Source organism: Seriola lalandi, unplaced genomic scaffold, assembly GCF_002814215.2.
Source record: "Seriola lalandi dorsalis isolate HSWRI2012SDOR001 ecotype SW California unplaced genomic scaffold, Sedor1 jcf7180002054984, whole genome shotgun sequence".
NCBI lineage: Eukaryota > Metazoa > Chordata > Actinopteri > Carangiformes > Carangidae > Seriola > Seriola lalandi.
The window spans coordinates 290,538-303,741 of NW_019525533.1; the positions used below are offsets into that span (position 1 = coordinate 290,538).

A 13,204-nucleotide genomic window follows, 5' to 3' on the forward strand; every position below is an offset into this window, starting at 1 on the left:
AAGACATTTAATTAACGTTCAATGTGACGTTTTACTATTTTGAAATACAATTACCAAACCTAACCAGGATATAATGGCAGAAAAACATTGGATAAAGAAAGTGTATAATCACCTGACACTGAATCATTGTTTTCGTTGACTTAGAGATGTTCCCTTCATGTCTATGTAGGGGTAGCGGGAATCCGCCATTTTTGCGGCGCCATGTTTCTGTTTCTACAGTAGCCCAGAATGGACAAACTAAACACCGAGACTACAGAGGAAAAAAAAAGAGATATTTTTAGGTTTCCTAATGACCACCATCATTCTGCCACTCTCCTCTCCCATTCTCAGTTGGTGGTGATATGCAATGTCAACGCTAGATGTCACTAAATCCTTCTCACTGCTCATATCAGGTAATACCATAAAGGAGCTATTTGTAAGTTTTGCTATCGCTACGTGGCTAACGTTAGCATTAACGGCTGTTTACTTAGTCTAGTTGAGGTAGAACCATTGCAATTTAAGCATCAAACGTTATTCCTTTACTCACCAAGAGCTGTCTCCAGAGGTGGAAAGCATCCTTTTTGTTTTTCTTCTATTTCTATTACTTCTTTACCTCTACGAAAGTTAGCATGCTAACCAGCTAGGTGTGGCCTGGCGGGCTTTTCTCGTCACTTTGTAATACGGAGCGGTGCTATGCTAACGTTGGCTATGTAGCAACAGCTACTTACAAATAGCTAGCCTTAGCTTCCTCAAATAGCAATGATTGAAAACTACCTTACACTTTTCACAAAATCATAAAAGTAGAGATTAAAATAAAGTTGAGTTAAAGAACTTAAGAGACAACAAAATGTCATGCTGGAAGAGGATTTTCCACCAAGCGGCAACATAATGTTTTACATCTTTTACATCATTTACTTATGGGAAATAATAAGACAGTTATTAATTGAAAAGAATAAAAAACAAATCAAACAGGATTGAAATGTGGAAGTAAATATACGTTATAACACAAAAGGAAAATACAGGTAGAGAAAATCGAGCTATTTAAATAAGAATGAAATTTTATAAAATAAACTGAGCAAAAGGCCAGAATAAATTTGATTCAGCTCTAAATATATAGAATTTTCTGGCACAGGTGCTTTAGACTGTTTTTTTTAAATACATTTGCTAAATATAGAAACACATTTTTTGTGCATTCCACTATAGGGTCTTTTATTTATGTATGCATTATTTTAGTTATGATGATGATATTCTGAACAAGGAACTCAGTATGCTTGTTTTTCAGGAAGAAACCAGTGATGAAGTCCAACAAATCCACCAACCTGCTCGTCTCACTCTGATCATTAACAGGTAAATGACTCCCCCTGCTGACTGAGGAAGGCACACAAGCAATTAAAGAGGTTCTTTTGAGATAGACTCCAGCATGGTAAAGTAATATCATTTAAGGTACAATGAAATACGATTATGGATCTCCACAGTCAGAGTGTTCCTGACATTATTGACAATCAAGTGAAAAGTAAACAAACAGGTTCTACCTTAAACATCCTGTTATTTTTTACTGTCTTTAAATAGTTGGTTTATTTGGATCCTGATTAACTGACAACTTAATGGAACCTGGCTCTTGTTGGGATCCTCACAGACGACAATACAACTTCATAAAAAAGTAAAAACATATATTAATATATATGTTTATAATATGTTTATCAAATATGAAAAAACAGATTAAACTTTACATACTTACTTAAACATTTATTTAACATTTACAGCAGATGTAGCACTTCCCGTGCTGCTTTTTTAAAGGCAGGGAGATAAAACAAATATTAATTGGACTTAGGTTTTTATTATGTTTACTGACTTTGTGCACACCTCTGAGTTCAGCAATGAGAGAATACAACTTTATTGCCCTCAGTATATCCTCTGAATCACAATACCTCTGTACAATATTATCTGGCTACAGCACAGGTTATAAATATATTCAGAGAGAATAGGTTTCTCTGTCTCTACACAAGATAAATGCTACTAAATGTGGTAAACTCATTTGGCAGCACCTTAGGAGTGTAAGGAACTTGAACATCAAATGTCCAGTAGGTGGAGATATTTTACCAGTTTAACAGTTTAGTGTTTGGTTAAGGCGAGTTGACCCTGGAGCTGAATGTACATTTGGTCAAACACAATCAACAGAAGAAGAATAAAAAATGATGTGGGGAGACATTAAATATTTTTATATATTTGAGAAAATATTTAGACCAGATTCAGTCTAATATTTTTACCATTTTGTGTTTGTGATTTTCTATTTAGGGAGAATAATTAAATTAGTTATTTACCATTGACATACTCCAAAAGACAAATATAAAAGTAATAAAGAGGTCGTATTACCCTTCACATTGTGTCACACAGATAAATAGTAATTCATTCATCTTCCAGGTGTTTTTCAAAAGTATAGGGGGAACGAGTCACTTTGTTAAGGACATTTCCTCCTTGTCCTCAAAAGCTTCTAAACATACACATTGTATGTGTATAAACAGGCCTGTTTATAACCTTTATATCTGTGCAGGTGAAGCCCTGAGAATTCTGGGTATTCTTGGTGGGAGACAGAATCTGTGTGCTGGAATCAGCAGAGACCAGAGAGACACTGGGTGCAGTAGAACTTGGTTTTATTGGTAAATATCAGGTTTCTGTTGGTCCCAGTTTACAGAGTTTAACATCATGACAAAGATGAAGTGAAGAGACAATAAACATATTATAGACTTATATCAGTCCCAGATTAAAAGATGATTAGTAAGAAGCAAATAAGAGGAAAAGTGACATATAAAAGTGTATGATCAACCAGTTAAAGATAACAAGGACATATTTTATTATCCACAGTCCCTGTAATTAGGCTACACAAGACTGCAAATCATGTCAAATAAAAAACACAAGTACATTGTCCCAGGTACACAACAGCATGTTCCGATCATCCCCTGATGTGTGCACAGAAATAGTCAAATATCAAATCTCTGTTTGAGGAGAGGCAACTTATTACTTATTACTGTAAATCACCACAGAACTCACATGTGGACTACAGGTGATTCATCCGTCCCTGCTGTCACATGATCAGACAGACCTATCTCTGCAGCACTGAGGGAATCCATACTGACACTCCACTGCTCTACCATCTGGATGACCCTCCATGTGACTGTGGGGACTGAGTGTAAGGGGGTTGGGTGTAGGAGCTGGGCTGGAGTTGGGCCTTACTCTGTTTTTGAATAAGACTGTTCACTGTCTGCATTAGTTTTTCCACCTGAGATGAACCTGGGGTTTTGTTCTCAAAAAACACACACCTCTTGTCACACTTTTCCACTATGTGCTTGAGCTCAGATTGGCAGGATTGTAGAAAGTTATCCAAGCTCATGTGAGCACGGGGCAGCTCCTCCCCACGGGTGAACAGGAGGATCGTTTGTTCATGAACGTTTCTACCAAAAGCTTTTTCTAACTTTTTCAGTACGTCTCTCTCCCCGTCTGTAAACCTGCCAACCTGAATCACAAGTAAGTACACACAGGGGTCTGACCGACAGAGCTCTCTGCACCTTTTCACATGTTTGTCCTTAACTGATGGTTTGATGTCATCATCAAAGATGTCTGGTGTATCAATGACACGTACAGGTCTACTGTTAATCTCATCTTCTACCTCCTTACACTCCATGGTCACCTGACTTGAACTGGGTTTTGACATGAAGTATTCGTATCCGAGGATCTTGTTTCCACTTGCACTCTTTCCAGTCCCGGCCATTCCCAGCAGAACCAGGTTCACTCTCTCTTCCTTCGGCTTTTTGCTGCCACCTGAATTACAGTAAAAAAACAAAAAAAAACAAAAACATTTACACATTTTTTTATATATTACTTTTTTTATTTTATATCTCTGCACATTTGCCTGTTGATAAAACATCAATGAGAGACTGTGGCTTACCTGTCCTGTCCTGATGAGGATGTGACCCAGAATATGGCTCAGGGTGGTCTAGGTGTCTATAATGTGGAGGAAGAAACAATGTTAACTGACCAGGAAAATGTTTGCTTCTGTTGAACCAGCTGCTGCGGTGTAAGACCAGTTCAACTGACCGCTCTTAGCCGGATCGTTCTGTCACATGGTGCGGTACAAACGCTATGGCCAAGCTCTGCTTTGGTAACCCTTTTGCTCCGTATCTTTTTGAACTCTTTGGTAATTCTGTTTCCTCCATGTGCTTCAGGTCCATACACCTGAAACCCTGTGGCTATATTTTATAATAAGACTTGCCGTCACTGCCAAACTGTGTTCTGCTCTGTGGGTTCAGATCCAAAACTGGAACCTCCCAGTCTGTTGGAGCCCTGCCCTCTAACACAACATACATGTCAGGTTCATTAACTTACCTTTTTAACGCGTCCTTGTCAGGGAGAATTGAAATCTCATATGTGTCATTTACATATATCTCAAGCTCATCATTAGCATTTCGTAGGTGTAGTTTAGATGAATCTTTCCCTTGGATCTTGGTTATTAGATCGTTCTTTGACAAATCGTCAGCTCCCACGATAAAGATTGGAATCTTCTCCTCTGTGAAAACAAACACAACAGAATTTCTGCCTGATACATACAGTTAAAAATCAATGTATGGTTCAATGTTGCATTATTAATCCAAATAGTTTCCCTTTAATGTTGACAGTGTTTTCTTACTAACAGAAAGCAATCAAAATATTAAAAACAAAGTTTGTGAGTATAAAGAAACTATGGTAGAACTTACTGTGAGACATGGTTCTCAGATCCAGCAGTAAAATACAGGAGACAAGCTGTGAGGTTTCTGCAGAAAGCTGCTCTCTGTCTGTATTATATGGACCTGCTATGCAAATATAAAGGGGCGTGTCCGCCGTGTCAGCCATATAAATGAACAACAATGTCTTAAACAAATGCTTCAAGATTCACTGTCGACTGTACAGAGACACAGGTGTTGAGAAAAGATGGCTTCAATTCCTGCAGGTAAGACTTACACTCACTGTATATATACTGTATAATTTACTTCCTTATTTACTCCCTAAAGTATTTATACATCAAGCCAATGATAAACTCTTTCAGACAGTCTAAACTGAACATATGAATTATTTTGCAGGAACTGATCTGAGAATCGTGATGATTGGGAAAACTGGTGTGGGGAAGAGTGCTGTTGGAAACACCATTCTGGGAGAGCGTCAATTCAACTCTCGTCCCTGTTCAGAGTCAGTTACTAAGTCCTGTGATAAAAATGAGAAACGCTTTGGTAGCAGAATGGTGAGTGTGATAGACACACCTGGGATCCTGGACACAAAGGTCTCCAAAAACTTCATCAAAGAAGAAATAGTGAGATGCATCAAAGTCTCATGTCCTGGTCCTCATGTCTTCCTGCTGGTCATCCAAATTGGTCGATTCACCAAAGAAGAGAAAAACTCTGTGGAGGCCCTGCAGAAGCTGTTTGGTCCAAAAGCAAACCAGTACATGATTGTGCTGTTTACCCGCGGTGGTGATCTTGGAGACATGACCATACAGGAGTATGTACGTGAAGGCAGTGAAGACCTTCGTAAAGTCATCCAAAGATGTGGAGGCAGGTTCCACGCCTTTGAAAACACCAAGAAAGACACAACTCAAGTTGTGGAGCTGATCAAGAAGATCGACGACATGGTGGCAGGAAACGGGGGATCATGTTACACGAATGCCATGTACAAAGAAGTGGTTGAAAAGGGCAACAAGAGTGAAGATGAATATAACTTCATTACTGAGCTGTGGAGAAACATCCAGGCTTTTCTACAAATTCTTACAAGAGAATAAATCTCTATAATCAACGGCCTCAACACACAAGCTTACACATATCCAGTGTAAAAAGAAGTGTATTTTACTTTAATGGTCAGATGACAATATTAATATTGTATATAATAACTAGTTAGATTTGATCTCATTTTCATCAGCCTTGTTGTGTATTGCCTGAGGTTCATCTATCAGTAAAAATCTTTTAGAGAAATTATATATTAATGATTGTTAGAATGCCTCTTTGGGTGATGATGATAAAGTTTTACAGATTAACAGTATATATAATACAGACTGTGATGTGCTAATAAAATAATGTATTTCTGTATTTCTTGATTTTATATGAATATTCCTGGTGCTTTGGTGTGTCAGAACCTAATTGTATCCTGTTTAATTTTCACTAACTGGTGTAACACGAAGCCCTTGAACAAGTCATATATCATGCCAAAGGTGAAATAAACATATATATATATCCAACAAGAAATCTGAGATTGATATGTACAACTGACTAATATTCATTTTCTACTGGTGTTATATACAGTAGATTACCTTTCATTTTAACACCTGTTTAGCATTTAAAGAAATTGCAAATTAATGCTAATATTCAGTTATTGTAATCATGTCTTTGTGCTAAAGGAGGTGCTCATTTACAGTTGAAGTCAGAAGTTTACAGACACTTGAAATCATTCAAACTCAATTTTTAACCCTCAAAGATTTCATGTTATCCAACCAGACTTTTGGCAGGTCAGTGAGTTCATCTATTTTTCTGTAGTAAGTTTCCAGCAATTGTTTACAGACCTATTGTTTCACTTTTAAATCACTGTTATTCACCACTATACAGACAGTGATGTACTAGATATGAAAGAGGAAAGAAGGTGTTGTACTGTGACAGATGCTTGTTGATGATAAAAACAGGAAGGGGTACTGCCTCAAGTAAGTGGCATTTCCTTGATCAAAAGATCAAGCGGTCAAACCAGTAGGGTTATAGAGAGAATCGTTCCAAGGTGTTATTTAATTGTCAAGTCTTCACTCAGGAAGGAGTATTGTCTTTCTCAACACACACTCAAAACCGAGAGACAGATTGGGGACAAACATGAAACGTGGGAAAACATGGGGAGGAGGGGAGACAGCGCCGAACCACAGAACCCCGACGCAGGGGTCACTTAGCATCATCAGACTGTTCAGTTGAAAGTGAGTCCAGCTTTGCTTCTATCAGTAAACTTCACACAAAATGTAATACATCATTGATCTATTGGGCCAAAATTGTAAACCCAACAACACAGTGAGTCTAATGGATTCATGTGAATTCTCTACATTAAAACCAATGAAGAATCCAAAGCTGTTATAACCTTGGTTCACATCTCTAATAAGAGACATTTACAATATACATTTATAACATTATAAATATCAGTGGCAACTTCAGTTCATTAATTAGTGGGGCGATACCGCTGCTATCAGAGGAAACTTTCACTGTCAAAAAGTGAACGTTATGTTAAAAGGTTATGTTGAGTTCCCTTAAATCTTGAATCGGTCGCATTTCTTTACGTTCTTGATGTTTATCCGTCTCCTCTCATCCCGTCCTTCACTCTCTGGAAAGGTAAACAGCCTTCTTATTAGAATCTGACAGTGCATGCTGCTGTATTTAGCTTGTAAATGTCAGTTACAACTTACACTGTCACGTATTATTTGCGGTTGTACTGGCCTCCATCCTGTCCTGGATCCAGCTTATAGAAAGAATGTGTCCAGCTCTTACAGGCTACCTGCTTCTTGAGATATGACACTGAAACTAATTGATTTCCCGGCACACAAGTTAAATACAGAACAATCGCATGACAGTACACAATAGTGCACAAAAAGCACATGCAGAAATTCTTTGTTTAATGTTTATTCAATCAGGCAGTCAATCAGTCAGTACCTGAAACCAGTTCTGCCAATATAAGTGGGACAACATGATAAATGTCAAGGGTCAAGTAGTTACTGGATCGTGTTCTCTGGATACTGGAGTTAACTGAGAAGAGATATGAGGTTGTTTGTAACCTTTAACAGTAGGGTTTTATAAATGATTAATGTGAGATACGGGTTTCGTTTTGACTGTAGTGAGGTCAATCCCATGGTGTGATACAGAGAACAATGATGAGTCATTTGTGATAAAGTGTAATACACTGTGATAAACACCGTTTAACTGCTGGAGTGCTTATGGAGCCGCATGACAATAAAGATGTCACCGTATAGTCAAGGTAAGACATGAAGGTTGACTGCACAATAGTTGTACAGCTGGAGAAAGACAGGCATCCTTTAATTCTCTGCAAGGAGCCACGTCTAACTTTTAATTTTCAATTTTTTAGTCTGGGGTGGAGCCTGGGGCATATAACAATGAGTCATCAGCAAAAAAGTGAACGTTATGTTAAAAGGTTATGTTGAGTTCCCTTAAATCTTGAATCAGTCGCACTTTCTTTACGTTCTTGATGTTTATCTGTCTCCTCTCATCCCGTCCTTCACTCTCTGGAAAGGTAAACAGCCTTCTTATTAGAATCTGACAGTGCATGCTGCTGTATTTAGCTTGTACAATGTCAGTTACAACTTACACTGTCACGTATTATTTGCGGTTGTACTGGCCTCCATCCTGTCCTGGATCCAGCTTATAGAAAGAATGTGTCCAGCTCTTACAGGCTACCTGCTTCTTGAGATATGACACTGAAACTAATTGATTTCCCGGCATATAAGTTAAATACAGAACAATCGCGTGACAGTACACAATAGTGCACAAAAAGCACATGCAGAAATACTTAGTTTAATGTTTATTCAATCAGGCAGTCAATCAGTCAGTACCTGAAACCAGTTCTGCCAATATAAGTGGGACAACATGATAAATGTCAAGGGTCAAGTAGTTACTGGATCGTGTTCTCTGGATACTGGAGTTAACTGAGAAGAGATGTGAGGTTGTTTGCAACCTTTAACAGTAGGGTTTTATAAATGATTAACTGTTTTGACTGTAATGAGGTCAATCCCATGGTGTGATACAGAGAACAATGATGAGTCATTTGTGATAAAGCATAATACACTGTGATAAACACGGTTTAACTGCTGGAGTGCTAATGAAGCAGCATGACAATACAGAATATCCCCATATAGTTGAGGACAGACATGAAGGTTGACTGCACAATAGCTGTACGGCTGGAGAAAGACAGGCATCCTTTAATTCTGTGCAAGGAGCCAAGTCTGACTTTTAATTTTTAAGTTTTGAGTGTGGGGTGGAGCCTGTGGCATATAGCATTGCGTCATCAGCAAAAAAGTGAACGTTATGTAAAAAGGTTATGTTGAGTTCGCTTAAATCTTGAATCAGTTGCACTTTCTTTACGTTCTTGATGTTTATCTGTCTCCTCTCATCCCGTCCTTCACTCTCTGGAAAGGTAAACAGCCTTCTTATTAGAATCTGACAGTGCATGCTGCTGTATTTATACCCTCAATACAGCAGCATGCACTGTACCAGGTGTGTCTATCACACTCACCACTCTGCTACCAAAGCGTTTCTCACTTTTATCACAGGAGATAGTCACTGACTCTGAACAGGGACGAGAGTTGAATTGACGCTCTCCCAGAATGGTGTTTCCAACAGCACTCTTTCCCACACCAGTTTTTCCAATCATCACGATTCTCAGATCAGGTCCTGCAAAATAATTCATATGTTCAGTTTAGGCTGTCTGAAAGAGTTTATCATTGGCTTGATGTATAAATACTTTAGGGAGTAAATAAGGAAGTAAATTATACAGTATATATACAGTGAGTGTAAGTCTTACCTGCAGGAATTGAAGCCATCTTTTCTCAACACCTTTGTCTCTGTACAGTCGACAGTGAATCTTGAAGCCCCTTTATATTTGCATAGCAGGTCCATATAATACAGACAGAGAGCAGCATTCTGCAGAAACCTCTCAGCTTGTCTCCTGTATTTTACTGCTGGATCTGAGAACCATGTCTCACAGTAAGTTCTACCATAGTTTCTTTATACTCACAAACTTTGTTTTTAATATTTTGATTGCTTTCTGTTAGTAAGACAACACTGTCAACATTAAAGGGAAACTATTTGGATTAATAATGCAACATTGAACCATACATTGATTTTTAACTGTATGTATCCGGCAGAAATTCTGTTGTGTTTGTTTTCACAGAGGAGAAGATTTCAATCTCAAGATCCAAGGCAATTAAAAAGGTAAGTTAATGAACCTGACATGTGTATGTTGTGTTAGAGGGCAGGGTTCCAACAGACTCTGACGTTCCAGTTTTGGATCTGAACCCATAGAGCAGAACACAGTTTGGCAGTGACGGCAAGTCTTATTATAAAATATAGCCACTAGCGGCAGTTATCAGGGTCCACTATTGAATGTTTGCTGCCGCAGGACTTCAGGCTGGGCGGCGCAGGGTTTCAGGTGTATGGACCTGAAGCACATGGAGGAAACAGAATTACCAAAGTGTTCAAAAGACACGGAGCAAAAGGGTTACCAAAGCAGAGCTTGGCCATAGCGTTTGTACCACACCATGTGACAGAACGATCCGGCTAAGAGCGGTCAGTTGAACTGGTCTTACACTGCAGCAGCTGGTTGATGTCACAAAATCGATATTACAGACTCAAAATGGTTAAAATATTAGACATCAGAGCTCACCTGAGAGGCTGCAGCTCACCTGTCTGTGTGTCTGTGTCGCTCAGGCTGCTGCTGACAGGATTTTCAGAATAAAATCATTAACAAACATCAATTGGACACTTTACTTTACTTTGGAAACAGTGGTCATGTCTTAATGACACTAAATGACTCATGGACAGGGATGTAGCCAGGGTTTTGGGGGGGTGGTGGTAATATACTGATGAACTGCAGACAGTTCTGACCTTGCTGCTCGTACATAACCTGAGTAAGGAAATCACACATTACTACATCTTTAGTTTTCAAATTCCCCCTCAGAGATTAGACCAGCTCATTTCATGTTTGCCCATGTGCTTCATCTTACATCCAACATGCTCTAGAACTGACGATAACAAATGATATATTTGAACTTCATGTAGATCGCACATGTGCACCGTGCACTGTAAATGTCACATTACATGAGCAGCCGTCTACACAGTGTGACACAGCTGTATGTGTACAGAGTAAGTGATGAACAGTCTTTTCTCACTTTAACACACTTTGTGCTGTATGAAAAGCTTCTTTACCAGAAGTGTCTTTGGAAACGTTTTATTGAACACACATGTACATATACATCGGAAACACCAGTAAAGGTCTAAGCATCTTTTTGATATCTTAAAAACAAAAGGACAAAAACAAATCCGTCCAGCATGAGATATATTATTACACATTATCATGTTCTTACTTTTGTCTTATACTGATTTTAACAAAGAAACACAAAGCAGGAAAAAAACAGGACATAAAAATATGATTCACCCAGATCTGGGGTTATCTTTAAAGAAAGTAAAACGAACTAGTAGAAACTAAAAAAATGAAGATAGAATAGAGAAACACAGTACAAGTTGTTCCATCTTCCTCTTCTCCTTGTTTCTCATGATGACGACTCAATCACTGTGTTGACGTAGTCTGCTTCTGCTGTTTCCTGTGGGAGTGACACCAGAGAGATGTTGGTGCTCTGTAGTGACTTTACTGCAGCTCAAACACTTTCAGTAACAGCACAGTGACATCATTAGATGATGTTCGCCATATCGACTCTGTAAGGTGATGGTGGACTGTGTTGCTCTTGTGCTGCCCCCAAGTGGCCAAAAATAAAACAGGTCCAAATCTGATTTGCATGACTTGTTTTTTGTTTTAATGGTGTTTTCCTCTATAACTTGAATGTGTGGGTGTTTATTTCTATAGTTCTGTAATCAGTCATCTGTGTTTTAATGGATTAATAGATTGAACCTTGTGCTACTTTATAAAGCTGTTATGGCAAACAACCTCATCTACCAGCTTACCTTAACTGGTTTGCTGAAGGATCTCCATCGAAACCAGCTGAAAGACAAAGAAGACTGAATCATATTTTTCGTTGCCGTGGTGACAATGATCTCTCATGCAGAAAAAACACATGTAAAATCAGTCCAGTTCGTCTGTTGCTGCAGAGTCAAGTTCATCTCACCACTCAAAGAAAACCAAGGTGCTGACAAGCATCACAATCCCCAGGGTTTTCACTATAACGTAGACGCCAACCGGCTGTTGATCACCTGTAATACAACAGCATGAAAAGTTTTCACTTCTTGGGAAACTTTACAAGAGAAAAATATTTCATGGTAAAGTTCGACTCTTTGAGGTGAATCAGGAAACCATCGTTCATAAAGCACAATACTCTCTCCAAAGCGTCACGTAAACTGCACTAATGATGTGACACTTTATTTATCTTCATAAGAAAATGATGTTGGTTGATCTCTCCTCATGGAAGGTCAGAGGTCAGACAAACAAAATGAAATGACGCCTGACATGAAACTCAGTGAGTTCATCCTCCGCTGTCTTTACTTTTCAAAGATCAAAGTGGATTCAGTTCAGTTCAGTATCTACCTTCAACAGGCAGATGGATCTCAGGTGACGTCTGATTTCCGACATCATTGGTGGCCACACAGTAATAAACTCCCTTATCTGCGACATTGAAAGTGTAAAAGGCTCCTTCAGATACGCTCAGGTCTCCACCTGTGCTCTTCTTGAACCAGGTGAAGCGGCTGACAGGAGGGTTGGCTCTGCTGGAGCAGGTCAGGTTCACCCAGCTACCTGCTGACACCAAACCTGAGGGACTGATGGACGCTGAGGTGTCCTTGGGGGCATCTGGGGAGAAAGGAACAAAGATGTTAGAGAGAAGAGGAGCATCAGGCCCTACATGAAATCCTTGAGAGGACAATAACTGACAGCTGATGAGTCTTCATGGTCTGACAGGATCCAACTACAAACTCTGGTCTTACATGAAACATTGAGAGTCTTTTTCCCCTCTGCTGTCTTCACATCTCTTCCTTCATTCACAGGATACCTGGCAGAACAGGTGATGTTGTATCCATCACGTCTGTCTGACAGAGTGATGGTCTCCTGGATTTTAGTTGTAAAGGTTCCATCTGTGTTTTCCTCTATTTTGTTGTGAGGGTCTTGTTGGAGGTTCCAGGTGAGTTTAGGAGGGGAGTGTGGACAGGGAGTTAAAGCTGAGCAGGTTATAGTCACAGACTCCGCCTCCTTCAGCTCACCTGAGATGTCAATCCTGGGGCTCGTAGGAGAATCTGTGGTGTGAAGTCAAACACATTTTCCAGTGAAAAAAGAGTCGACTGCTCTGTGAGGCTGCACTTTGAGCTGAATGCTAACGTCAGCGTGCTAACATGCAGCAATGACAACTGAAGTTTAGCAGGTGTAATGTTTAGGGTGTTAGCCTGCTAACATTTGCTAATTAGCAGTAAACACCTGATGGTGGCGCTAGATTCAAAGTAAAGAGATCAGT

The 13,204-nt window shown here is 39.2% G+C and overlaps 3 protein-coding genes across 3 annotated transcripts; 1 reads left to right on the plus strand and 2 right to left on the minus strand.

Annotated features, from left to right (window-relative positions):
• Window positions 1-2,613: 2,613 nt before the first annotated feature.
• LOC111647286 (GTPase IMAP family member 6-like) lies at window positions 2,614-4,810 on the minus strand. Its single transcript, XM_023396907.2, has 4 exons — window positions 4,728-4,810; window positions 4,360-4,540; window positions 3,923-3,978; window positions 2,614-3,795 (listed from the first exon to the last, which is right to left on the minus strand). The coding sequence occupies exons 1-4, from the start codon at window positions 4,735-4,737 to the stop codon at window positions 3,125-3,127; spliced, it is 918 nt and encodes a 305-aa protein (XP_023252675.1). The 5' UTR covers window positions 4,738-4,810; the 3' UTR covers window positions 2,614-3,124.
• A 44-nt stretch (window positions 4,811-4,854) lies between these two features.
• On the plus strand, window positions 4,855-6,086 carry LOC111647288 (GTPase IMAP family member 9). Its single transcript, XM_023396911.2, has 2 exons — window positions 4,855-4,960; window positions 5,091-6,086. Exons 1-2 carry the CDS (start codon window positions 4,942-4,944, stop codon window positions 5,780-5,782), a joined length of 711 nt encoding a protein of 236 aa, XP_023252679.1. The 5' UTR covers window positions 4,855-4,941; the 3' UTR covers window positions 5,783-6,086.
• A 4,895-nt stretch (window positions 6,087-10,981) lies between these two features.
• Window positions 10,982-13,002, minus strand: LOC111647299 (vascular cell adhesion protein 1-like; the record flags this gene model as incomplete). The annotated part of the gene is made up of 5 exons (XM_023396924.2): window positions 10,982-11,353; window positions 11,712-11,748; window positions 11,873-11,957; window positions 12,289-12,549; window positions 12,684-13,002. Coding segments are annotated over 5 exons (753 nt in total), but the record flags the coding sequence as incomplete, so codon positions are not given.
• Window positions 13,003-13,204: the final 202 nt, after the last annotated feature.

Excerpts from the sequence above, each read along its gene's own strand:
- LOC111647286 (XM_023396907.2), bottom strand. Across the intron at positions 3,979-4,359 it reads GACAAGGACGCGTTAAAAAG|ACACCTAGACCACCCTGAGC; the intron begins GTAAGTTAATGA and ends TCCACATTATAG. Across the intron at positions 3,796-3,922 it reads TCCTCATCAGGACAGGACAG|GTGGCAGCAAAAAGCCGAAG; the intron begins GTAAGCCACAGT and ends ACTGTAATTCAG.